The 27,933-nt window shown below is 42.7% G+C and overlaps 1 protein-coding gene across 4 annotated transcripts in view; it reads right to left on the reverse strand.

Annotated features, from left to right (window-relative positions):
• Trim30d (tripartite motif-containing 30D) overlaps positions 1-24,811 on the reverse strand; it is a 29,972-nt gene extending 5,161 nt beyond the window's left edge. For 2 of the 4 annotated variants that reach the window (XR_015647323.1, XM_087601340.1), the window contains exons 1-5: positions 24,632-24,811; positions 23,591-23,787; positions 16,566-17,036; positions 3,802-3,897; positions 2,949-3,179 (exon numbers count right to left, since the gene is read on the reverse strand). Coding sequence is in view for 2 of the 4 variants with exons in the window: in XM_087601340.1 (XP_087457466.1) it covers positions 2,949-3,179; positions 3,802-3,897; positions 16,566-16,985 (747 nt within the window). In the remaining 2 variants the exon portion in view is untranslated. The remainder of the gene's footprint in view (positions 1-2,948; positions 3,180-3,801; positions 3,898-16,565; positions 17,037-23,590; positions 23,788-24,631) is intronic. The other 2 variants (XR_015647322.1, XM_087601331.1) reach the window with 1 other exon arrangement.
• Positions 24,812-27,933: the final 3,122 nt, after the last annotated feature.

The following is a 27,933-nucleotide window of genomic DNA, read 5'->3' on the forward strand; positions in this document are numbered from 1 at the left end:
TGCAATTGGCCTAGCAGGAAAGAATTTGACTATCAAACTGTTGAAACTATGATTCCAAAGAAATGCGAATTTCTCAAGGCTCTCACATTGGGAGAAGGAAAACAACTTTAGCCAGAGGAAGAGCTGGTCTCCTTAAAAAATTTCAAACGTTGTAATTACTTTTCCGACCACCTTAAAGTGTGACACTATAACCCAGATCATGATAGAAGAATGATGGACAGGACCCCACCTTGACCTGGACTACTCATATGTGCATATCCTTGGTTCTCTATTTAAACCTTCATCTCACTTAGGGAACCAGACAAAGGACAGCACAATTTTATGAATCTTTGTTCCTCTTCTAAAGTAGCCACACTTAATATAACTTCTTTTTCTCCTTTCCAATATTAATTTGGCTCTTTCATATGGGCTTACTGAGGACAGACCTGACTGGCCAGGCCCGCTTTGATATGTTAAGTAGGTACCTCAGCTTCCCAAGTAACCTGCCTTTAATGTATTCTAATCTGGCTTGGATTAACTCAGTTCACCGGTGGACAAATAACCTATCAACAGATCCCATAGTAAAAGGGATTCTTTGAGAGCACAGATTATTCTAGTTATAGATGACTTCCGATGTTCAAATTTGTCCTCTTGAAGAACTCTGCATGCTCACATCTCCTGAATCATTATTATAGTAGATAAAATAGAGAGGCAATTGAAGGACCAATTAGCAGATGAATGGATAAAAATGACATGATCAGCATGTAGTAAAATATTAGATGTTTAAAAGCAAGAGGCATTGTCATTTGTCATAACTTGTCTGAACTCTGAGAATTTATGCTACACTAAACCAGCTGGGAGCAGAAAAAATACTAAATACATATTTGATCTCACAACAGTAAAAGATCAGAATGGTGGGCAGCAAGGCCTGGAGGTAGAGACCAATTGCAGCTTCATTAGTCAAGAGATAAAGTTTCAAGATTGTGAAGTGTGTTGGTATGTATATGGTGAAGTGAGGTTAGTATGTATGTAAACTAGCTCAGTTTAGGCATAAATGGATAATTCTATCTAATATGAATACTTTATCTAATTCTATCTAACATGAATATATGAATATTTTCTGTTGTAATTAAGTTAACAAATGGAAACAAAGAAACCAAAGGAGTATGAAAATTTTCTAGAACCTCCAAAGTCTACAAGATGGACAACTCCAATGAAAAAACAAATTTCCACAGTGATGTTCACAACCAGAATATGACTTTGATATAAATAATTTAAAAATGTGGTAGAGATCAAATACACTACAAACTGTATGCCTGTATAGATAACAAAGCCACCTTTCATGTCAGGCATTGGCAGACAGAAGCATGGAAACCTCTCTGAGTTCCTGGATGGAACCACAAGCCCCACTCCCATTGGAATCAGAGGCAGTGGGGAGGTAAAAGTAGAAGTAATCTCCACTACTTTCAAATTCTGATAAAGTGACTAACTTGACAGTTGCAAATGTGCTTTACGCATGCTTAGAAATACAAAAGGCTATTAACTGTTAAGGCTATTACTGCTGCCTGACTAGTCAGTCATTTTATGTGGTACTAATATTACAAGGAAACTTTCTCATGTGCTATTACAAGGAAACTTTTCATCTCCAAGTTGAGTGCATATTGTTATGGTTTGTGCTTTGGTGTTCTTGAGAAGCAATCACAATAGAAGTCAGTTAGAACTGCTTTGAGTAATTAAACCACAATAAGTTTAAACTAGAATTAATTGCCCGACAGAACTCCCTGTATCTGTGTATGAGTTTTATGGTTTGCCTTTAAAGCTGCTCCTGGGATGGACTCCAACACAAGAGGGATACCTGCACCAATATAAAAAGGCATTTGGAAACCACTGAACTGAGAATAGGACCCCCGTTGAAGGAATCAGAGAAAGAACTGGAAGAGCTTGAAGGGGCTCGAGACCCCATATGTACAAAAATGCCAAGCAACCAGAGCTTCCAGGGACTAAGCCACTACCTAAAGACTATACATGGACTGACCGTGGACTCTGACCTCATAGGTAGCAATGAATATCCTAGTAAGAGCACCAGTAGAAGGGGAAGCCCTTGGTCCTGCTAAGACTGAACCCCCAGTGAACTAGATTGTTGGGGGGAGGGCGGCAATGGGGGGAGGATGCGGAGGGGAACACCCATAAAGAAGGGATGTTTGCCCGGAAACCGGGAAAGGGAATAACACTCGAAGTGTATATAAGAAATACTCAAGTTAATAAAAAAAAAGGCATTTGGAATAAGAGCTCCATTTTTAATGAAGGTTGAGTAAAGCTTTAGGTTTCCAATAACTTTCTGGTAATTGACATCCTACATGGCAGACAGAGATGTGTACATGGGTAACTGGCATCCTGGTTGGCAAGTTAAGACATGAATGTTAGGGAAGGCAAGTCCCCTGCCACAACTGAATACCCTAACTAATGAGAGCAGAATAAATGTACAACAAAGACATGCTCCTAAGGCTGTCCCCTATCTCCAGATCCTGACTGGTGGAATAACTTGTGACAGGTATTTGTGGATTTCAGGCTTAAAAGCCTTGTAGGATTCAGACTTGTTGTCACAATCAGCTCCAAAGTCTGATTTATGGCCCTGACTGATTAGTCCTTAGGTGAATGCTCAATAAACTATCCCTGTGTGAGATCAGTGTTCGTGTTGTTTGTGCTTGGATTCCTGGACCCCCAACAATATCTACCCATGATCCAACAGCTCTTCTCTCCAAGGTTCAGTTTTAGTACTGTACATAATAAAATAATAAAATACCATTTCCTCTTGACATTCATGCATGCAATGATTTCCCCAGCTTCTGAACCTGAGTCACAAAAGACTATAGGAAGAGCATCACTGGGAAGAACACAGCAGCACTGAGGGAGGCCAATGGCTTCCATGTCCCCTGACACTCAGACATTGGTTTCTCCTGTAGTATTACCTGGAGCATTTCCATAGTTGAGAGCTCCAACTGATGTTCTACATCTGAGATGCAGTCTCTCACGGACTCCCTCTGCTGCACCAGCTCATTTTCAGACTCTTCCAGCCTTTGAAAAACATCTTCTTTCTCTTCCTTCAGCTCCTGCAGCTCTTCATTCTCCTTGGAGTCCAGGAGCTCTCTTAGCCCGTTAATCTCTATTTGAACATTTTTTATATCACTCTGTATTTGGTTCTTTAGGGGTAAGAAAAAAGAGAGAAGTTCAGTCTGTCCAAATGGGACTGGGAGATAGAGAAACACTGTTCGGGGTGGGGAGCTTTTACAGGGAATTGAGCTTGGGAAAGGGTAGGGATTTTTAGGGAAGCATAAGTTTCCTTTTAATATCTGTTCAGGATATTTCAAAACAAAAATCTTCGGTCACTTTTACCAAGGTCACGTGAGCCAGAGTGGGATGACTGAATGTGACTCAGTTTTCAAACAGTCGTCTAAGAGACTTGTCCTCCCTGCAATACTTTTCATTCCACCTCTGAACTCTTAAGAGAAGCTAAACCCTGAGAATAGAACTGTGGCCTATTCCCAAGTATATTACAGAACATTTGGAGTTTCAGAAGGTACCACAGGAGTTGGACCCAGCAGTCATTCTGACCAAGTACCCTCCATGATGCCAGCTCCTCACAGAGCCCAGCTCAGTTGTGATACACTGACTCTGCATCTCTAGCTCCAGAGGAACCAATAAGGAGGAGTAATCAAGGCCTCTTGGCCTCATGAAATCCCAAGAGGTAAAGATCCCAGTAGCTTCTTGACCAGGTCCCTCCTGGGCATCAGGCTGACTCCCTTAAGAAGGGTCCCCACTTGCCTCCCAGTAAGTTCTCTGCTGTTGAATGACATCCTGCCATTCATCACATGTTTTCTCTTTTTCCATCAGCTTTTGCAGAGCATCCTGCAGCTTCTCCTGTGAGAAAAAAATTGTAGCAGAGTCAAGTTGTGTGATTAGTAGGACTTCTGTCCCTAAGCAAAGGTCAAGAAACTCTTCAGGAAAGCCTGGAAGCCTAAGACTGTTCTCTTTTGAAAAACTCGAGTCAATATTTATATACATAAAATATGAAAGTCTTAAAAGTCTATGGTTCGATTGATTTTTGTATTTTCTACCCACCATCCCCATACAGACAAAGACAGAAAAATCTCTCTAAGTCAGTCATCCCACTCAGTAGAAACCTTTTATTTTGCTTCTAGCATTAGAAAGCCAGGACCCTTTTGTTAGTTTTCTGATCATATATATATATATATATATATATATACACACACACACACACACACACACACACATACATCACATGCCCCTAAAACGTGGTGTTTGACACCTGCACTACTTTTTAACTGGGTCATGTTGTGCAGCCCTGGCTTGCCTGTAGCTACTGTGTAGACAGGTACGCTCCTGAACACTGAGACCGATGAGCGTCACCTGCCTCAGCTCTAGGATTAAAACCTGCGCAACAACGTTCATTGGCCACGTGAACATTCTTTTTTCTTTTCCTTTCTTCCTCCTTTTAATTCCTTTTTTGTAGTTAAGTTTCTTTCTTTCACTGAAAATACTTTTCATACAATATATATTTCAAGGCACCTTTTAAAAAAAGTATTTATTCAAGTATATGAGTGCTCTGTCTGTATGCCTGCATAACAAAAGAAAGCATCAGATTCCATTATAGATGGTTGTGAGACACCATGTGGTTGTTCAGAATTAAACTCAGGACCTCTGCAAGAGCAGTCTGTGCTCTTAAGTGCTAAGTCATACAATATAGCCTCATACAATATAGTCTGATTAAGTTTTTCCCTCTTATTACTCCTCCCGGTTCCTCACTACTTCCCTTCCCCTCCCATCCAGATCTCCACCCTTGTGTTTCTTGTTAGAAAACAAAGAGGCACCTGTTCTCAGCAGCACATGAGCGAGTAGACCCTATACCTTTCCTGAGCAACACAGTAGAGCCAATCCCTGTGCCAGGGGATTAGGTGAGATGACCCAAGTGTGTGAGCTGGGAGAGCTGCCTCTGCCACTTGTCTGCTGTGAGGTGACATGGAGAAGGGAGCGATTAACCCCTCCTTCCCAGTCACACACACACATCTACACTCCTTGCTACCTATCAGATGCAGGAGAGTTGGCCCTGCTGCTTACTTAGGCAGGATAGTAGACCTGACCCTGATGATGGGTGTGCTAGTAAGCAGGCCTTACGGGTGTGTGTGTGAGTGGGTGAGAGCTGGCCTTGAAACTTGTCTGCTGTGTGACAGCATAGTTGAGGGAGAGATGCCTTCCTCCACCCTTGACCCTTGACACCTACATAGAGCAGGAGAGCTGACCCTGGGTCATGAGAGCAGGAGAGCTGGTCCTGCCCCTGAACTGCTGTAGCACTCAGGAGAGCTGGTCCTGCACCTTGACTGGGCAGCACAGTAGAGCGGGCCCTGGATGTAGGTGTTGCAGGTTAGCTGGCCCTAATGGTGTGAAAGCAGGAGAACCCTCCCTCTTGTCTGCTGGGCAGTGGTGCAGACAAGGGAGAAACACCCTCCTCCCTTTACCCATTGCCATCTATGGCAATCAGGAGAACTGGCACAGGGTCATGAGAGTGAGAGAATTGGCCATGTCTCACCAGCTTAAAAACTTGGGAGAGAGTGGAAGGGGAAGGCCCTGGTCCTGCTAAGACTGAGCCCCCAGTGAAAGTGATTGTAATGGGGGGAGGATGGGGAGAGGGACACCCATATAGAAGGGGAGGGAGAGGGGCTAGGGGGATGTTGGCCCGGAAACCGGGAAAGGGAATAACATTCAAAATGTAAATAAGAAATACTCAAGTTAATAAAAAATGCAAAAAAAAAAAAAAACCCACCACCACCAACAACAAAAAAACAAAACAAAACAAAACTTGGGAGAGGTGGCCCTGTACCTCACATGGGCATCAGGATAGAGATGGTTCTGGTTACCAGGATTGCTGGTCAGTGGGACTCAAAGGTGTGAGAGAGCCTGCAGGCTGACCAGCACAGATACTGTTCAGGCCAAGACCCAGGGTTTAGAACTGCCCCACTGCAACATCTACCCCATCAATGAACTGCTAGAGTGCAAGAAGGGACCAGTCATATAGATCCAATACTACAGGATAATCATGACACAGGGCTACAACAGGCTATCTGAGAGGAGTCCTAGTGAGGTTCTAGTATTGATAAAGTAAAAGAAGCCAGAGGCCTCAGACCAGATCAATGACTCGTTGCAATAACATTTGCAAGGAAGGAATTATGGACTAAAGGGTATTCTGTAGGACTCAGTGTGACACACTACAGCTTTCACAATGAGTTTTTTTTATTTTCACTGATAGTGGGGAGGTTGCAAGGGTGAAGGGCAGGTAGGAAAGGAGGTGGAGATGAGTGGGATTGGAGTACATGATTAAAATTCACAAAGAACCAATAGATAGTTTAAAAAAGAAAACAAAGAGGTATGTAAGAAATAACACAATAAAAGAATATACAATCAGAGAAATAAAAAGCAAACACACTGTAATATGACAAAACAAACAAACCATAAAAAGAGCTAAATGAAAATCACAAGAAGTGCAGAGCATATGTTTTGAACACATAAGATTCCTATAAATACTCAAGCCATGGTATAAAAGCAAAGAACCTATAAAGTTCTAAACAGAAAAAGGAGAGGAAGAGCCCTGACAATGTTCTCAGAGAAACAACCTCCTACTAAGGGCCCAGTGCATTTGTGATTGCTGTACATCTACTGCTGGGCATGGGGCTTTCCTTAAGAATGGTCTATTCCAGGAATTCAAGGCCCATACCTGAACATGGTAAAAGCCATATACAGCAAACCAGTTGCTAACATTAAACTAAATGGAGAGAAACTTGAAGCAATCCCACTAAAATCAGGGACTAGACAAGGCTGCCCACTCTCTCCCTACTTATTCAATATAGTTCTTGAAGTTCTAGCCAGAGCAATCAGACAACAACAAAAAGATGTCAAGGGGATACAGATCGGAAAAGAAGTCAAAATATCACTATTTGCAGATGATATGATAGTATATTTAAGTGATCCCAAAAGTTCCACCAGAGAACTACTAAAGCTGATAAACAACTTCAGCAAAGTGGCTGGGTATAAAATTAACTCAAATAAATCAGTTGCCTTCCTCTATACAAAAGAGAAACAAGCCGAGAAAGAAATTAGGGAAACGACACCCTTCATAATAGACCCAAATAATATAAAGTACCTCGGAGTGATTTTAACAAAGCAAGTAAAAGATCTGTACAATAAGAACTTCAAGACACTGAAGAAGGAAATTGAAGAAGACCTCAGAAGATGGAAAGATCTCCCATGCTCATGGATTGGCAGGAGTAATATAGTAAAAATGGCCATTTTACCAAAAGCAATCTACAGATTCAATGCAATCCCCATCAAAATACCAATCCAATTCTTCAAAGAGTTAGACAGAACAATTTGCAAATTCATCTGGAATAACAAAAAACCCAGGATAGCTAAAGCTATCCTCAACAATGAAAGGACTTCAGGGGGAATCACTATCCCTGAACTCAAGCAGTATTACAGAGCAATAGTGATAAAAACTGCATGGTATTGGTACAGAGACAGACAGATAGACCAATGGAATAGAATTGAAGACCCAGAAATGAACCCACACACCTATGGTCACTTGATTTTTGACAAAGGAGCCAAAACCATCCAATGGAAAAAAGATAGCATTTTCAGCAAATGGTGCTGGTTCAACTGGAGGTCAACATGTAGAAGAATGCAGATCGATCCATGCTTATCACCCTGTACAAAGCTTAAGTCCAAGTGGATCAAGGACCTCCACATCAAAGCAGACACACTCAAACTAATAGAAGAAAAACTAGGGAAGCATCTGGAATACATGGGCACTGGAAAAAATTTCCTGAACAAAACACCAATGGCTTATGCTCTAAGATCAAGAATTGACAAATGGGATCTCATAAAACTGCAAAGCTTCTGTAAGGCAAAGGACACTGTGGTTAGGACAAAACGGCAACCAACAGATTGGGAAAAGATCTTTACCAATCCTACAACAGATAGAGGCCTTATATCCAAAATATACAAAGAACTCAAGAAGTTAGACCACAGGGAAACAAATAACCCTATTAAAAAATGGGGCTCAGAGCTAAACAAAGAATTCACAGCTGAGGAATGCCGAATGGCTGAGAAACACCTAAAGAAATGTTCAACATCTTTAGTCATAAGGGAAATGCAAATCAAAACAACCCTGAGATTTCACCTCACACCAGTGAGAATGGCTAAGATCAAAAACTCAGGGGACAACAGATGCTGGCAAGGATGTGGAGAAAGAGGAACACTCCTCCATTGTTGGTGGGATTGCAAACTGGTACAACCATTCTGGAAATCAGTCTGGAGGATCCTCAGAAAATTGGACATTGAACTGCCTGAGGATCCAGCTATACCTCTCTTGGGCATATACCCAAAAGATGCCCCAACATATAAAAAAGACACGTGCTCCACTATGTTCATTGCAGCCTTATTTATAATAGCCAGAAGCTGGAAAGAACCCAGATGCCCTTCAACAGAGGAATGGATACAGAAAATGTGGTACATCTACACAATGGAATATTACTCAGCTATCAAAAACAACAACTTTATGAAATTCGTAGGCAAATGGCTGGAACTGGAAAATATCATCCTGAGTGAGCTAACCCAAACACAGAAAGACATACATGGTATGCACTCACTGATAAGTGGCTATTAGCCCAAATGCTTGAATTACCCTAGATGCCTAGAACAAATGAAACTCAAGACAGATGATCAAAATGTGAATGGTTCACTCCTTCTTTAAAAGGGGAACAAGAGCAGCAGCTCTCTGCTCCCAGACCCGGTGAGAGAGAGACCCAACCGCCTGGTCAGGTGGGCACTCCTGAGGCTGCAGAGCGGAAGAGACCACCAACACTGCTCACCCCTGCCCACATCCCTGGCGCAAGAGGAAACAGTATAAGGCCTCTGGGCTCCCGTGGGGGAGGGCCCAGGAGCGGCAGGACCCCGCCGGACCCTGAAGGAAACAGACCAGATAAACAGTTCTCTGCACCCAAATCCCGTGGGAGGGAGAGCTAAACCTTCAGAGAGGCGGACAAGCCTGGGAAACCAGAAGAGACTGCTCCCTGCACACACATCTCGGACGCCAGAGGAAAAAGCCAAAGACCATCTGGAACCCTGGTGCACTGAAGCTCCCGGAAGGGGCGGCACAGGTCTTCCTGGTTGCTGCCGCTGCAGAGAGCCCCTGGGCAGCACCCCACGAGCAAACCTGAGCCTCGGGACCACAGGTAAGACCAAATTTTCTGCTGCAAGAAAGCTGCCTGGTGACCTCAAGACACAGGCCCACAGGAACAGCTGAAGACCTGTAGAGAGGAAAAACTACACGCCCGAAAGCAGAACACTCTGTCCCCATAACTGACTGAAAGAAAGGAAAACAGGTCTACAGCACTCCTGACACACAGGCTTATAGGACAGTCTAGCCACTGTCAGAAACAGCAGAACAAAGTAACACTAGAGATAATCTGATGGCGAGAGGCAAGCGCAGGAACCCAAGCAACAGAAACCAAGACTACATGCCATCATCGGAGCCCAATTCTCCCACCAAAACAAACATGGAATATCCAAACACACCAGAAAAGCAAGATCTAGTTTCAAAATCATATTTGATCATGATGCTGGAGGACTTCAAGAAAGACATGAACACACTTAGGGAAGCACAGGAAAACATTAATAAACAAGTAAAAGCCTACAGAGAGGAATCGCAAAAATCCCTGAAAGAATTCCAGGAAAACACAATCAAACAGTTGAAGGAATTAAAAATGGAAATAGAAGCAATCAAGAAAGAACACATGGAAACAACCCTGGATATAGAAAACCAAAAGAAGAGACAAGGAGCTGTAGATACAAGCTTCACCAACAGAATACAAGAGATGGAAGAGAGAATCTCAGGAGCAGAAGATTCCATAGAAATCATTGACTCAACTGTCAAAGATAATGTAAAGCGGAAAAAGCTACTGGTCCAAAACATACAGGAAATCCAGGACTCAATGAGAAGATCAAACCTAAGGATAATAGGTATAGAAGAGAGTGAAGACTCCCAGCTCAAAGGACCAGTAAATATCTTCAACAAAATCATAGAAGAAAACTTCCCTAACCTAAAAAAAGAGATACCCATAGACATACAAGAAGCCTACAGAACTCCAAATAGATTGGACCAGAAAAGAAACACCTCCCGTCACATAATTGTCAAAACACCAAACGCACAAAATAAAGAAAGAATATTAAAAGCAGTAAGGGAAAAAGGTCAAGTAACATATAAAGGGAGACCTATCAGAATCACACCAGACTTCTCGCCAGAAACTATGAAGGCCAGAAGATCCTGGACTGATGTCATACAGACACTAAGAGAACACAAATGCCAGCCCAGGTTACTGTATCCAGCAAAACTCTCAATTAACATTGATGGAGAAACCAAGATATTCCATGACAAAACCAAATTTACACAATATCTTTCTACAAATCCAGCACTACAAAGGATAATAAATGGTAAAGCCCAACATAAGGAGGCAAGCTATACCCTAGAAGAAGCAAGAAACTAATCGTCTTGGCAACAAAACAAAGAGAATGAAAGCACACAAACATAACCTCACATCCAAATATGAATATAACGGGAAGCAATAATCACTATTCCTTAATATCTCTCAATATCAATGGCCTCAACTCCCCAATAAAAAGACATAGATTAACAAACTGGATACACAACGAGGACCCTGCATTCTGCTGCCTACAGGAAACACACCTCAGAGACAAAGACAGACACTACCTCAGAGTGAAAGGCTGGAAAACAACTTTCCAAGCAAATGGTCAGAAGAAGCAAGCTGGAGTAGCCATTCTAATATCAAATAAAATCAATTTCCAACTAAAAGTCATCAAAAAAGATAAGGAAGGACACTTCATATTCATCAAAGGAAAAATCAACCAAGATGAACTCTCAATCCTAAATATCTATGCCCCAAATACAAGGGCACCTACATACGTAAAAGAAACCTTACTAAAGCTCAAAACACACATTGCACCTCACACAATAATAGTGGGAGATTTCAACACCCCACTCTCATCAATGGACAGATCATGGAAACAGAAATTAAACAGTGATGTAGACAGACTAAGAGAAGTCATGAGCCAAATGGACTTAACGGATATTTATAGAACATTCTATCCTAAAGCAAAAGGATATACCTTCTTCTCAGCTCCTCATGGTACTTTCTCCAAAATTGACCATATAATTGGTCAAAAAACGGGCCTCAACAGGTACAGAAAGATAGAAATAATCCCATGCGTGCTATCGGACCACCACGGCCTAAAACTGGTCTTCAATAACAATAAGGGAAGAATGCCCACATATACGTGGAAATTGAACAATGCTCTACTCAATGATAACCTGGTCAAGGAAGAAATAAAGAAAGAAATTAAAAACTTTTTAGAATTTAATGAAAATGAAGATACAACATACTCAAACTTATGGGACACAATGAAAGCTGTGCTAAGAGGAAAACTCATAGCGCTGAGTGCCTGCAGAAAGAAACAGGAAAGAGCATATGTCAGCAGCTTGACAGCACACCTAAAAGCTCTAGAACAAAAAGAAGCAAATACACCCAGGAGGAGTAGAAGGCAGGAAATAATCAAACTCAGAGCTGAAATCAACCAAGTAGAAACAAAAAGGACCATAGAAAGAATCAACAGAACCAAAAGTTGGTTCTTTGAGAAAATCAACAAGATAGATAAACCCTTAGCCAGACTAACGAGAGGACACAGAGAGTGCGTCCAAATTAACAAAATCAGAAATGAAAAGGGAGACATAACTACAGATTCGGAGGAAATTCAAAAAATCATCAGATCTTACTATAAAAACCTATATTCAACAAAATTTGAAAATCTTCAGGAAATGGACAATTTCCTAGACAGATACCAGGTATCGAAGTTAAATCAGGAACAGATAAACCAGTTAAACAACCCCATAACTCCTAAGGAAATAGAAGCAGTCATTAAAGGTCTCCCAACCAAAAAGAGCCCAGGTCCAGACGGGTTTAGTGCAGAATTCTATCAAACCTTCATAGAAGACCTCATACCAATATTATCCAAACTATTCCACAAAATTGAAACAGATGGAGCCCTACCGAATTCCTTCTATGAAGCCACAATTACTCTTATACCTAAACCACACAAAGACACAACAAAGAAAGAGAACTTCAGACCAATTTCCCTTATGAATATCGACGCAAAAATACTCAATAAAATTCTGGCAAACCGAATTCAAGAGCACATCAAAACAATCATCCATCATGATCAAGTAGGCTTCATCCCAGGCATGCAGGGATGGTTTAATATACGGAAAACCATCAACGTGATCCATTATATAAACAAACTGAAAGAACAGAACCACATGATCATTTCATTAGATGCTGAGAAAGCATTTGACAAAATTCAACACCCCTTCATGATAAAAGTCCTAGAAAGAATAGGAATTCAAGGCCCATACCTAAACATAGTAAAAGCCATATACAGCAAACCAGTTGCTAACATTAAACTAAATGGAGAGAAACTTGAAGCAATCCCACTAAAATCAGGGACTAGACAAGGCTGCCCACTCTCTCCCTACTTATTCAATATAGTTCTTGAAGTTCTAGCCAGAGCAATCAGACAACAACAAAAAGATGTCAAGGGGATACAGATCGGAAAAGAAGAGGTCAAAATATCACTATTTGCAGATGACATGATAGTATATTTAAGTGATCCCAAAAGTTCCACCAGAGAACTACTAAAGCTGATAAACAACTTCAGCAAAGTGGCTGGGTATAAAATTAACTCAAATAAATCAGTTGCCTTCCTCTATACAAAAGAGAAACAAGCCGAGAAAGAAATTAGGGAAACGACACCCTTCATAATAGACCCAAATAATATAAAGTACCTCGGTGTGACTTTAACAAAGCAAGTAAAAGATCTGTACAATAAGAACTTCAAGACACTGAGGAAAGAAATTGAAGAAGACCTCAGAAGATGGAAAGATCTCCCATGCTCATGGATTGGCAGGATTAATATAGTAAAAATGGCCATTTTACCAAAAGCAATCTACAGATTCAATGCAATCCCCATCAAAATACCAATCCAATTCTTCAAAGAGTTAGACAGAACAATTTGCAAATTCATCTGGAATAACAAAAAACCCAGGATAGCTAAAGCTATCCTCAACAATAAAAGGACTTCAGGGGGAATCACTATCCCTGAACTCAAGCAGTATTACAGAGCAATAGTGATAAAAACTGCATGGTATTGGTACAGAGACAGACAGATAGACCAATGGAATAGAATTGAAGACCCAGAAATGAACCCACACACCTATGGTCACTTGATTTTTGACAAAGGAGCCAAAACCATCAAATGGAAAAAAGATAGCATTTTCAGCAAATGGTGCTGGTTCAACTGGAGGGCAACATGTAGAAGAATGCAGATCGATCCATGCTTATCACCCTGTACAAAGCTTAAGTCCAAGTGGATCAAGGACCTCCACATCAAACCAGACACACTCAAACAAATAGAAGAAAAACTAGGGAAGCATCTGGAACTCATGGGCACTGGAAAAAATTTCCTGAACAAAACACCAATGGCTTAAGCTCTAAGATCAAGAATCGACAAATGGGATCTCATAAAACTGCAAAGCTTCTGTAAGGCAAAGGACACTGTGGTTAGGACAAAACGGCAACCAACAGATTGGGAAAAGATCTTTACCAATCCTACAACAGATAGAGGCCTTATATCCAAAATATACAAAGAACTCAAGAAGTTAGACCGCAGGGAAACAAATAACCCTATTAAAAAATGGGGTTCAGAGCTAAACAAAGAATTCACAGCTGAGGAATGCCGAATGGCGGAGAAACACCTAAAGAAATGTTCAACATCTTTAGTCATAAGGGAAATGCAAATCAAAACAACCCTGAGATTTCACCTCACACCAGTGCGATTGGCTAAGATCAAAAACTCAGGTGACAGCAGATGCTGGCGAGGATGTGGAGAAAAAGGAACACTCCTCCATTGTTGGTGGGATTGCAGACTGGTAAAACCATTCTGGAAATCAGTCTGGAGGTTCCTCAGAAAATTGGACATTGAACTGCCTGAGGATCCAGCTATACCTCTCTTGGGCATATACCCAAAAGATGCCTCAACATATAAAAGAGACACGTGCTCCACTATGTTCATCGCAGCCTTATTTATAATAGCCAGAAAATGGAAAGAACCCAGATGCCCTTCAACAGAGGAATGGATACAGAAAATGTGGTACATCTACACAATGGAATATTACTCAGCTATCAAAAACAACGAGTTTATGAAATTCGTAGGCAAATGGTTGGAACTGGAAAATATCATCCTGAGTGAGCTAACCCAATCACAGAAAGACATACATGGTATGCACTCATTGATAAGTGGCTATTAGCCCAAATGCTTGAATTACCCTAGATCCCTAGAACAAACGAAACTCAAGACGGATGATCAAAATGTGAATGCTTCACTCCTTCTTTAAATGAGGAAAAAGAATACCCTTGGCAGGGAAGGGAGAGGCAAAGATTAAAACAGAGACTGAACGAACACCCATTCAGAGCCTGCCCCACATGTGGCCCATACATATACAGCCACCCAATTAGACAAGATGGATGAAGCAAAGAAGTGCAGACCGACAGGAGCCGGATGTAGATCGCTCCTGAGAGACACAGCCAGAATACAGCAAATACAGAGGCGAATACCAGCAGCACACCACTGAACTGAGAATAGGACCCCCGATGAAGGAATCAGAGAAAGAACTGGAAGAGCTTGAAGGGGCTCGAGACCCCATATGTACAAAAATGCCAAGCAACCAGAGCTTCCAGGGACTAAGCCACTACCTAAAGACTATACATGGACTGACCCTGGACTCTGACCCCATAGGTAGCAATGAATATCCTAGTAAGAGCACCAGTGGAAGGGGAAGCTCTGGGTCCTGCTAAGACTGAACCCCCAGTGAACTAGTCTATGGGGGGAGGGCGGCAATGGGGGGAGGGTTGGGAGGGGAACACCCATAAGGAAGGGGAGGGGGGAGGGGGATGTTTGCCCGGAAACCGGGAAAGGGAATAACACTCGAAATGTATATAAGAAATACTCAAGTTAATAAAAAAAAAAAAAGAAAAAAAAAAGGGGAACAAGAATACCCTTGGCAGGGAAGAGAGAGGCAAAGATTAAAATAGAGACTGAAGGAACGCCCATTCAGAGTCTGCCCCACATGTGGCCCATGCATATACAGCCATCCAATTAGACAAGATGGATGAAGCAAAGAAGTGCAGACCGACAGGAGCCGGATGTAGATCGCTCCTGAGAGACACAGCCAGAATACAGCAAATACAGAGGCGAATACCAGCAGCACACCACTGAACTGAGAATAGGACCCCCGATGAAGGAATCAGAGAAAGAACTGGAAGAGCTTGAAGGGGCTCGAGACCCCATATGTACAAAAATGCCAAGCAACCAGAGCTTCCAGGGACTAAGCCACTACCTAAAGACTATACATGGACTGACCCTGGACTCTGACCTCATAGGTAGCAATGAATATCCTAGTAAGAGCACCAGTGGAAGGGGAAGCCCTGGGTCCTGCTAAGACTGAACCCCCAGTGAACTAGACTGTTGGGGGGAGGGGGACAATGGGGGGAGGGTGGGGAGGGGAACACCGATAAGAAAGGGGAGGGGGGAGGGGGATGTTTGCCCGGAAACTGGGAAAGGGAATAACACTCGAAATGTATATAAGAAATACTCAAGTTAATAAAAAAAAAAAAGAATGGTCTATTCCCCAGCGTGACTCCTTAAAGAAAAATAATTTTTCACTTCAAGTAGCTATCAATTACAGATTGCTTCTGGGTTAGAGGTGGGTCATATGTCCACGTCTCCTTCCTGTCCCAGAATCCTATCTGGTGCAGCCCCTTTTATGTCCTGTGCATACAGCCACAGACTCTGTGAGTTTATATTGGGTCTCAAAAACAAACAACAGAAAACAAAGATCAAGCACAGAACTTGCTGCTGTGTTTCTCGTTATGGAAAGTTTCCTCTCCTCCCTGATGTTTCAGTTGCCACGTGGACATTCTCTTCACTGCTATGTGTCATGTGTTTATTAACCCCATTGTTGAAAGTCACTAGATGGCATGTTAGGTCCTTTGAATGAATTGTTAATATCAATTAACATTGAAAGGATATAAACACAGAATAAATCAGCAGGACGTTTTTTTCTATAGATTTGGATTTCTCGGATACCAACTCAATTTAAAGAAGCAGTTCCAAAATATATTTTGTATCTTAGTAATTGTATTCCAGGCAGATTCTCTTATGCTCCAGTGGAATAAATCAGCATCTCTATTTAGGAGTCAAAATGTAAAGGAGTGTAGCGTGATATATCAAGTTCCAAGTCTATATTGCTCAGGTAAGTGTCCTGTCACACAAAGTGGTTTTCCATCTGTTAATGTTTTCTGCTTTGTTTCCTGTATTCTCCTGCTCCTTACCTTGTACTCATGGTCCACCTCTTCAACCAGAGCTGTCTTGTGACCATGGTGCTCTTGAGATCGCTCACAAAGCCAGCAGATGGCCATCTTGTCCTTCTTACAGAAGAGCTGGAGTTTCTCTCCATGTTGTGCACAGACATTCACCTTCTGTTCTTCCTCTGGGATGGACTTGAACCCCTTGAGTCTCTCCACTATGTTGGCCACATGTCGATTAGGCCTTAAGTTTCTAAACAGGTAACACACTTGGCACACGGGGCAGCTGCCCTCCCCTTCTGTGTTCCTGTTGGACTCATAGTTCAGTGTGATGCAGGCTCTGCAGAAGCTATGGTTGCAATCAGTACTCACGGGTTCCTTCAGGAGCTCCAGACAGATAGGACAGGTCACCTCCTCCTTTATCATTTCCAGGACTGATGAGGCCATAGTTGCTGTGATCCTGTGCTGTCTTGACTCCTCACACTTCTGCACTGGTGCCTATGTGATAGGGATGGGGAAAGGGGCCAAGTAAGAGATGGAGGATCAGAATGAACCCTGTGCAGAGGCCAAGGAAGGACCACAGTGATAAGTTAAAAGAACAAAGGAAGAAATATGGAAGGAGGTTTGGTGACATAGCAAGTAGTACTTTGCCGTACTTCAAGTACTGTACTTTTAGGTCATCCCAAATGGCAAAATTCATGTATGAAAATGTTATTCTCTTTTACTGAAGAGTAGACAGAGTTTACTGTCAACAGCCTTGTTTGTAGGGAAACGACACCCTTCATAATAGACCCAAATAATATAAAGTACCTCGGTGTGACTTTAACAAAGCAAGTAAAAGATCTGTACAATAAGAACTTCAAGACACTGAAGAAAGAAATTGAAGAAGACCTCAGAAGATGGAAAGATCTCCCATGCTCATGGATTGGCAGGATTAATATAGTAAAAATGGCCATTTTACCAAAAGCGATCTACAGATTCAATGCAATCCCCATCAAAATACCAATCCAATTCTTCAAAGAGTTAGACAGAACAATTTGCAAATTCATCTGGAATAACAAAAAACCCAGGATAGCTAAAACTATCCTCAACAATAAAAGGACTTCAGGGGGAATCACTATCCCTGAACTCAAGCGGTATTACAGAGCAATAGTGATAAAAACTGCATGGTATTGGTACAGAGACAGACAGATAGACCAATGGAATAGAATTGAAGACCCAGAAAGAACCCACACACCTATGGTCACTTGATTTTTGACAAAGGAGCCAAAACCATTCAATGGAAAAAAGATAGCATTTTCAGCAAATGGTGCTGGTTCAACTGGAGGTCAACATGTAGAAGAATGCAGATCGATCCATGCTTATCACCCTGTACAAAGCTTAAGTCCAAGTGGATCAAGGACCTCCACATCAAACCTGATACACTCAAACTTATAGAAGAAAAACTAGGGAAGCATCTGGAACACATGGGCACTGGAAAAAATTTCCTGAACAAAACACCAATGGCTTATGCTCTAAGATCAAGAATTGACAAATGGGATCTCATAAAACTGCAAAGCTTCTGTAAGGCAAAGGACACTGTGGTTAGGACAAATCGGCAACCAACAGATTGGGAAAAGATCTTTACCAATCCTACAACAGATAGAGGCCTTATATCCAAAATATACAAAGAACTCAAGAAGTTAGACCGCAGGGAAACAAATAACCCTATTAAAAAATGGGGTTCAGAGCTAAACAAAGAATTCACAGCTGAGGAATGCCGAATGGCTGAGAAACACCTAAAGAAATGTTCAACATCTTTAGTCATAAGGGAAATGCAAATCAAAACAGCCCTGAGATTTCACCTCACACCAGTGAGAATGGCTAAGATCAAAAACTCAGGTGACAGCAGATGCTGGCGAGGATGCGGAGAAAGAGGAACACTCCTCCATTGTTGGTGGGATTGCAGAGTGGTACAACCATTCTGGAAATCAGTCTGGAGGTTCCTCAGAAAATTGGACATTGAACTGCCTGAGGATCCAGCTGTACCTCTCTTGGGCATATACCCAAAAGATGCCCCAACATATACAAAAGGCACGTGCTCCACTATGTTCATCGCAGCCTTATTTATAATAGCCAGAAGCTGGAAAGAACCCAGATGCCCTTCAACAGAGGAATGGATACAGAAAATATGGTACATCTACACAATGGAATATTACTCAGCTATCAAAAACAACGGCTTTATGAAATTCGTAGGCAAATGGTTGGAACTGGAAAATATCATCCTGAGTGAGCTAACCCAATCACAGAAAGACATACATGGTATGCACTCACTGATAAGTGGCTATTAGCCCAAATGCTTGAATTATCCTAGATCCCTAGAACAAATGAAACTCAAGACGGATGATCAAAATGTGAATGCTTCACTCCTTCTCTAAAAGGGGAACAAGAATACCCTTGGCAGGGAAGAGAGAGGCAAAGATTAAAACAGAGACTGAAGGAACTCCCATTCAGAGCCTGCCCCACATGTGGCCCATACATATACAGCCACCCAATTAGACAAGATGGATGAAGCAAAGAAGTGCAGACCGACAGGAGCCGGATGTAGATCTCTCCTGAGAGACACAGCCAGAATACAGCAAATACAGAGGTGAATGCCAGCAGCAAACCACTGAACTGAGAATAGGTCCCCCGTTGAAGGAATCAGAGAAAGAACTGGAAGAGCTTGAAGGGGCTCGAGACCCCATATGTACAACAATGCCAAGCAACCAGAGCTTCCAGGGACTAAGCCACTACCTAAAGACTATGCATGGACTGATCCTGGACTCTGACCTCATAGGTAGCAATGAATATCCTAGTAAGAGCACCAGTGGAAGGGGAAGCCCTGGGTCCTGCTAAGACTGAACCCCCAGTGAACTAGACTGTTGGGGGGAGGGTGGCAATGGGGGGATGGTTGGGAGGGGAACACCCATAAGGAAGGGGAGGGGGGAGGGGGATGTTTACCGGGAAACCAAAGAATTATTATTACGTATTAAATAAATTTAAAAAAAATTAAAAAAAAAACAAAAAAAACCCAGCCTTGTTTGACCTCCCTTCTATCCTTCCCTATCCTTCCCAGGCACAATCTTCAGTGCCAAAAGCACCAAAACCTTTCATAGTTCTCACCACTCCTCTACTGTCAGCACTAGTCAGTGAGACTCACTCTGACCCTCTTGCCTGTTTCTTACCAGAAAGAGCTCAGGCTGACATGGAGTATGAACACTCCTATGTCCTAATGCACATATGCAATGGTTTCTCTGATTGTCCTCTAATAAAGGAATCTCACTTAGAAGGGGGAATAAAATAATCAAAATAGGTAGATGGAGTGAAGAAACTGGGTAGGAGAGCAGATGGTGAAGGAAATGTGGGGGTTCAGGATCAGGTGTGGGGAGGGACAGAAGAGATTTACAGATGGCTATGAGAATGAATGGAAATCTGAAACGGACAGGGGTGAGGAAGTAGGGGGCATTTCCAGGATGAGACAAAGACCTGGGATAAGGGAGGTGCCCAAAACTTAATGGCAGTGACCTTAGCCATGGCTCATTGGGGATATGGAACCTTAGGAGTCCACCTCCTATAGCCAGACAGGAGTCCCAATGGAGCGTTAGGGACACCAAGTCACCCACAAAACTTCTGACCACAAATTTATCCTATCTACAAGAAATGCATGTTGGGTGCTTGATTTAATGGATTCCCAGTTAACATGGATACTTCCACATTTGCTTGTAAAATGCTGCAGGCCCCTGCCTCAAGTTGGTCTTGACTGGGAAATAAAGATTCTAGTGGCCAATGGGTGAGCAAAGGGAGGGGTGTGAGGACTAGGAACACAGAAAGGGACAGGAGCTGCAGGAAAGAAAGCCAACCAGCCCTGTATAAATTCAGGTCACTCCCACAATTGGGTCAGGGGTAGCAGAGATGAAATAGTAATTTAGCAAGTTAGGCTGAGAATACTGAAGAGGACCTTGTGCTAATGGGGAGGCATGGGGTGGGGGTTGAGGGAGGTGTGGATTAGAACTGCCCAGCCCTTGAGCTAGTCAAGGCATATCAAAATTATGCTAGCACGCTTGTGTTCATGCAAGTATGTGTGTGTGTGTGTGTGTGTGTGTGTGTGTGTGTGTGTGTGTGTGTGTTTCATTTGAGAATCCAGAGAGCTCTTGGGTGGGTGCAGTGTGTGCTCGACTTGTAGGAAGCCTAATAGGTTTAAATAACTTGCTGCTAAAAATTTAGGGATAGGGTATTGGAATAGAGACTGAGGGAATGCCCACCCAACACCTGGCCCAACTTGAGACCCATTCCACAGGCAAGCACCAATCCCTGACATTATTAACGATACTTGTTATGCTTGCAGACAGCAGTCTAGTGTGGTTGTCTCTGAGAGGCTCCAACCATAGCTGACTTAGACAGATGCAGACAACCACAGTCAAACAGTGTATGGAGAAGGAAGAAGAAGAAGAAGAAGAAGAAGAAGAAGAAGAAGAAGAAGAAGAAGAAGAAGAAGAAGAAGAAGAAGAAGAAGAAGAAGAAGAAGAAGAAGAAGAGGAGGAGGAGGAGGAGGAGGAGGAGGAGGAGGAGGAGGAGGAGGAGGAGGAGGAGGAGGAGGAGGAGGAGGAGGAGGAGGAGGAGGAGGAGGAGGAGGAGGAGGAGGAGGAGGAAGCATGGTTTGGTGGTGCAGACCTCTAAATCCGGTTTCTTGGGAGGCTGAGGAGAGAGCATGGCAAATTCAAGGCTATAATGTCTCAATAGCAAAATAATGTTAAATTTGAAACACAGGGAATGGAATGGAGGAATCCCTGAGTGGTCAAGAGCACTGCCTACTCTTGCAGAGAACTGTGGTTCTGTTCCCAGCCCTCATAGAGCTCTCACAGCCCCTGTAACTTCAGTTTCAATGGATCTGACACCTTCTGGGCTCTGGCAGCATGACATGTGTATGGTGCACATATATGCATGCAGACAAATACCGTGCACATAAGATGAAATATCTGCCCACAAAAACTATAAAAATATTGAACGAAATGGAAGATAATATAATTACATATAAGGATAACTGCACTCATGGATATGAATATTGTTAAAATATCTGTATGAGGAGCTAGACAGGGTTCATGAGTTTAGGGCCCTACTTGCTCTTTCAGAGATCCTTTATTCTGTTCCTAGTTCCTGCAAGGTGATTCAGAATTGTCTGTAACTCCAATCCCAGGGTACCTGACAGACTCTTTGGACATTATTGGGCTCAGGGCATTCAAGTGGTGAACAGACACATATCTAGTAAGACACTGACACAAAGATGAAAAAGTGGATCAGTTAAATGCCAATGCTACCTTCATTTGGAGAGAGGGTTCAATGGTTAAGAGTACTTGGTCTTGCAGAAGATACAATTTTAGTTCCTCGCTCCCACATGTAATAGCTCCCAGATGCCCATAACTCCAGCTTCAGAGAATCCAGTACCTCTGACTTCCACAGACAGTCTTCTCTTTTTTTCAAATGTATGTGCACGCAGGCAGGCACACAAATACACAACTCAAACAAAATACCATGTGTGTGTGTGCGTGCGTGTGTGTGCGTGCATGCGTGTGTGTGTGTGTGTGTGTGTGTGTGTGTTTTAGACCAATAATGGTTGGTGTTACTGAGGTATCCGCACTATTATTCTTTGGTTCTTGAGTGCTGAAACGTTGCTAGGTATGTGTTCACTCTTGGCGACTGGACCTTTAGTCAAGTCAGCTCCTTCAAGTCATACTCCTTGGTTAGCTCCTCCCACAAGTTCTGTGCCACCATTGCCCTAGCATATTTTGCAGGCAGGACAGATTCGAGGTAAAGATTTTGAGGTTGGGTTGGTGTTTATGTTCCTCTTTTGGTGGCCTGTAGAGTACCTTCCTGTATCAGAGACTAGAACTTCGGGGCAAAGGTTTCATGTAGTCACCAGCTTGAATCTCCATGTTCAATGAGTTATGTGGGCTTTTCCTCTGAAGTGGGCCACCATTATCATTTTGCATAGAGTGACAGGTGTCTTAGCAACAGCCTGGGTTGTTTCAGGATCTCTATGGGATCCTGTTGGTCAGTAACTCAATTGAATGCAATCCAGCCCCACTATTGGAAGCCTTGCTTGGTGACAAGAGATTGTCCGTTGAGGTTCTTCCATTATTAATAGACCTCATTAGCATCACCTCTATATACTTTAGGAAGTTTCCATTGCACTGGGTTTCCATATAATCCCTCAAATGTTCCACTATTCCACCAATATTAATCTTTTAAAAAAAGAAACACTAAGAAACAATAACTAGGTTTGTTCAAATCAAACAAGAGTCTACAGATAGTACTTGTTGCTGTTGTTTTTGAGTATGTAATGGCCAAGGAAGCTCCATTTTGTGCTAGGCACCCATTTGAAATTCCTGAAAGATAAGTTCCTGGTAACTCTGACTCCTTGCTCTCTTCCCCAGATGTAAAACTGCTATGCTGACTTTGAGAACCCATTTATTACCTAGGACCAGGAAATGAATCAGCTCTTCCTGAAGTGAGTACAAGCAGTTTCTCAGTTACACATCTCAACGAGTTGATTGTTATGTCCACTTTGAAATATACTTCCTCTAGCCTCTTCTGTGGGACAAGACTTTAATTTGGCTACTAGCAATATTTAATGCATTCACTTCATTATAATTTTAGTCTATGGTCTTCACTCAGTGTATTTGAACTCTGTAATAAGTAAAACTGTTTCTTTAAGAATGATGAAACTTCAAAGTACTGACGTCACATAAGAAATGGTCCTTTTCCAAATAGGTCTTGCAAATTAATTGTCCCAGCTTCATTTACTAAGTAGTATCGAAGCAATTTAATGTGTACGCCTTAGTCGTTGGCACTAAGACTGGGCAACCCTAAAATGTGCATTTTAATATCTCATAGCATATGTTAGTAAAGACAGTTATTCCTATGCTTAGAAAACAGGTGTCCCCAACTGATGGAAAGCAAGACAGAGCAAAGGGAAGGGGGATGAATGGACTCTTGACAGTCCTCAAGTTCACCTGGACACAGGAAGGCCTGACCTGTGTCTTCAGGTGTCCACATTAGCTTGTGTGAAGCCTGGATTCCCTGCTCCAAGTCCTTTCTTTTCTTTCATGGTTCTCAAGCTCTCTAGATCTTTTTATCAGCAGACATCTTTCAGTCTTTTATGTCACTAAATTCCATTAGGAGCTCTCGTTGTTTCTTCTGGGGCAGTAATGTTCACCTGTAATGCCAGCAGCTGGGGAGGCAACCCAGGACAAGTCCATGAGGTCAACCCGAGTTATACAGGAATAGAAAAGCCTTGACTTCTAGAAAGTACACACACTCTCTCTCTCTCTCTCTCTCTCTCTCTCTCCTTACCTCCCTCCCCCCCCCCCCCTCTCTCTCTCTGAACTCCATCCACTGTCTCTTTCCTTGGAATTGAATTAGGGTCTGGTACAAACTTGCAAGTGCACCTCCAGCCCACTAATTGCACCAATAAGCTACACTCCCTGGCTATTTTTTTTCCTTTAGACTTGGTCTTATTAGGTCCTTGGACTTTGGATCATTCCGTTTCAGCTTTCTTTGTAGCCAGAATTGCTAGCATGGGCTGATCTTGATTTAGGTATAGCACATATGGCCCAAGGGAAAAGGCAGGCAATGGTAATGATTTTTAAGCAACATTAGGAATTCCCTATAGATTGTTTCATAGTACAAGTAAATTAATAGGAGACTACAGAGAGATCAAGACTTCTAATCACAGAGATAGGGCAAAGGGAATAAGCCCTTAGAACTACAGGTAAATCCATTATTACTCAGAGAAATCTTAAACTTTTGTTTTCAAACAGCACTCTGGCTATACTACTTCTTTTGTGGGAGAGCAGTGCCTGCCTTGGAGCAGGAGATTAAAGTTGTAACTCATAATTAAAAGTTAGAAAGAAATACCGATGTCCGTTTGAAAAATAACTGAACCTCTCCAGACCTTGAAAACTGTTTTCCTGAAGGCCACCCTCTCTCTGCCTCCTTATCCCCAGAATACTCGGCAGGAAGCCAGCAGTTCCCCTCCAACCCCCTTCCCCTTCTCAGTTTCAACTTAAACTCACCAGAGCAAAGAGTGTTGTCTTCTAAATTCCTCCAAACTTGCAGTCGAAAACTAACTCACACCTCCATATCTCAACCAAGTGACCCTGAATCTGTGGAAAGGAGCAAACCTGGGGCAGAGTCTAAGTCCTGAGAATTCAGTCAACTACTCCGGTCCTCTGGTGAGCCAGTAGAGAAATGAAAGTTAAGACTTTGAGGGTTGGAACTGAGAAAATGAAACTACAAAACTACCAACCAATGGGGTAGAACCACATCATGAACTGGGGTTGTACCACCTGAGGGAGTCAGTTGCCTTGGATTAGCTCTGCCTTCCAGGAACTTGGACTGTTTTTGTTTTTGTTTTTTGTTTTTTGTTTTTTGTTTTTTTCCAGAGCTAAAGGAACTTGTTATGTCCCTTGTTCTGATTCATGATAAAATCTCCCCAAAAGTTCCTGACCCTCTGGAAATCTCTCTGTGATGGAAAGAAAGCCTTCCCCATGGTTTCTCCTGCACCTGAGCTCCTGGCTGGGTTTTGCCTTGGTGGCAGGTGTGGCCCAACGAGAAGGATAAACAAGACTAGGGACAGAAAGCTGCAGTGTTCCTCTGAGGTTGGAACTGGACTCTTACAGGATGAGAACAGGAAGGAAGTTACAGTTCAGGGCAGCTGCCACACCAGCAAGATTTCCCGCCCAGCAGGAACAGGACTGGGAGGAGTCAGGTGCAGAGCCAGTAGAAACACACCACACTAGCAGCACACAGAGTAGTGAGCTGCAGAGGGCGCTCCAGTTGCCCCATGGTCTCCTCCAGATAATGTATTTGGTGGCTGAACAGGCCTAGTCCTTTCACAGTGCTGATCTGATCCATCCATTCATTTCCTCCTTTCCAGGAGTCCCTCGCCAGAATATCTCAGAGGTCCCTGTTTGGCTTAGAGGTCTATTGAACACCTGTATAGTGACCCAGTGTTACCTGAATTAGAAGAGAAAAATCTGTAGAGCTGGGAATGAGGTTCAGTTGATACAGTGATTGCTTATCAAGTGCATAGAGCACGGGGATGGTCTTCAGAAGTGGACCAAACCAGGTATGGTGGCCCCTGCATGTAGTCTGTCTTAGTTACTCTTCTATGCTTGTGTCTTAGTTAAGGTTTCTGTTGTTGCGAAGAGAAACCATGACTATGACAACTCATAAAGGAAAACATTCATGTAGGGCTTGTTATAGTTCAGAGATAGTCCATTATTACTTCGGCAGGAATGGCATTCAGGCAGATATCTTACAGAGGAGAAGCTGAGACCTCTATACGTGGATCAGCAGGCATCAGTAGGAGAACAAGCTGAAAGACCACCGGGGTGGGGAAGACCCCCACTCAAATCTCGAGACGATACAACCCCCAAGAACTCACAAGAAACCGATCTTGATGTAATAAACAAGAGGTATAGTTGAGGAACCAGAGCTCTGGGGACGACATGTATCTCACACAGGAGACAGAGGAGTCGACCCCGAGCCCAATTAGGGGAAGGAATTTATAGGGAAAATTACATAGGTAGTTGGCAACAGTCACACAAAGCAATTTCATTGGTTTGTAACTTGGGCTCAGTTTAACTCTAGGCCACCCTCCTTCTGGGGCAAGCTGACCCTAATTCTCATTTTTCTCAGGACTGTTGAGTCAGGCCTTATCGAGGCCAGATGGTTTGTGGTGGCTATAGCCAGGCTACATCCCCAAAATATGTTATGTTATTCTTTGCTGTGAGGTGCACTTGTCCTCACAGCAGGGTCAGTGGGGGATAGTTTAAAATCTTTATTCTTTCAAAGCCACTGGACCTGGTTTGAGCTTCTGAAAAACAAAGCTCACCCCCACAGACACACTGCCTCCAAGGAGGCCACACCTACTCAAAGTCCAAGCCTCCTAACACTGCTACTCCCTATGAACCAATTGGACCATTTTTATTCTAATGGTCATGCTGTGATAAATACCTTACTGAAGCACCTTATTTTCAAGCTTACAGCATCAAAGGGTTATAGTTCATGACCACCACAATGAGGAGTGTGACTGCAGGCTGTGACTCATGGTGCTGGTGAAGGGTATTGTGGTCAGCAATAGAGACTGGGTTTGGTGGCTACTAATGGGATGGATCCCAAGGTGGGAATGCTGTGGAAGACCTTTTGTTCAGTCCCTGCTCCACTCTTTTCTAGGTTGATGTCAAGGCATCATGATTGGACAGTAGAGAGTGGGGCAGGGACAAAATTGCTGATGCCAAGAAGTGCTTGCTGACAGAAGCCAGATATGGATGTTTCCTGAGAGGTTCTGCCAGAGCACTACTGATATAGATGAGGATGGTTGCAGCTAACCATTGGAATGAACAAGGGGACCCCAATGGAGGAGTTAGAGAAAAGACTGAAGGAGCTGAAGGGATTTGCAACACCTTAGAAAGAACATCAATATCAACCAACCAGACCTCACCAGAGATCCCAGGACTAAACCACGAACCAAAGTGTACAGATGGAGGGACCCATGACGCCAGCTACATATGTGGCAGAGGTTTGCATTTTCCAGCATCAATGGGAGGAAAAGCCTTTGGTCTGGTGAAGGCTTGCTTCCCAATGTACGTTAATGTCAGGGTGTTGAGGTTGGAGTGAGTGGTTAGAAATGGGAGCATCCTCATAGAGGCAGGGGGAGGGGGAGGGGGAGGGGAGGGAGCATGGGAAAGGGGGAAAGGGGAATAACATTTGCAATGTAAATACATAAACTATCCACGCAAAATAAAATTATTAAAAAAGACCTAATACTAATACTCTTCAAACTATTCCACAAAATAGAAACAGAAGGAACACTACACAATTTCTTCTATGAATCCACAATTTCACTTATACCTAAACCACACAAAGACCCTACAAAGAAAGTGAATTTCGCTCATGGAGGTCAGTCTGGTGGTTCCTCAGTAAATTGTACATGAGGCTACTTGAAGACCCAGCTATACCACTCCTGAGCATATCCAAGAATGTTCCAACATATAACAAGGACACATGCTCCACTATGTTCATAGCAGCTTTATTTATAAACTGGAAAGAACCCAGATGTCCTTCAACAAAGTAATGGATACAGAAAATGTGGTATATTTATACAATGGGGTACTACCCAGCTATTAAAACCAATGACTTCATGAAATTTTTAGGCAAATGGATGGAACTAGAAAATATCATCCTGAGTGAGGAAACCCAGTCACCAAAGAACACACATGGTATGCACTCATAGATTAGTGGATATTAGCTGAAAAGCTTGGAAGCCTAAAATGTAATTCACAGACCATATGAAGCTCAAGAAGAAGGAAGA

This window comes from Rattus norvegicus, chromosome 1, assembly GCF_021556685.1.
Source record: "Rattus norvegicus strain SHRSP/BbbUtx chromosome 1, alternate assembly SHRSP_T2T, whole genome shotgun sequence".
NCBI classification, from domain to species: domain Eukaryota; kingdom Metazoa; phylum Chordata; class Mammalia; order Rodentia; family Muridae; genus Rattus; species Rattus norvegicus.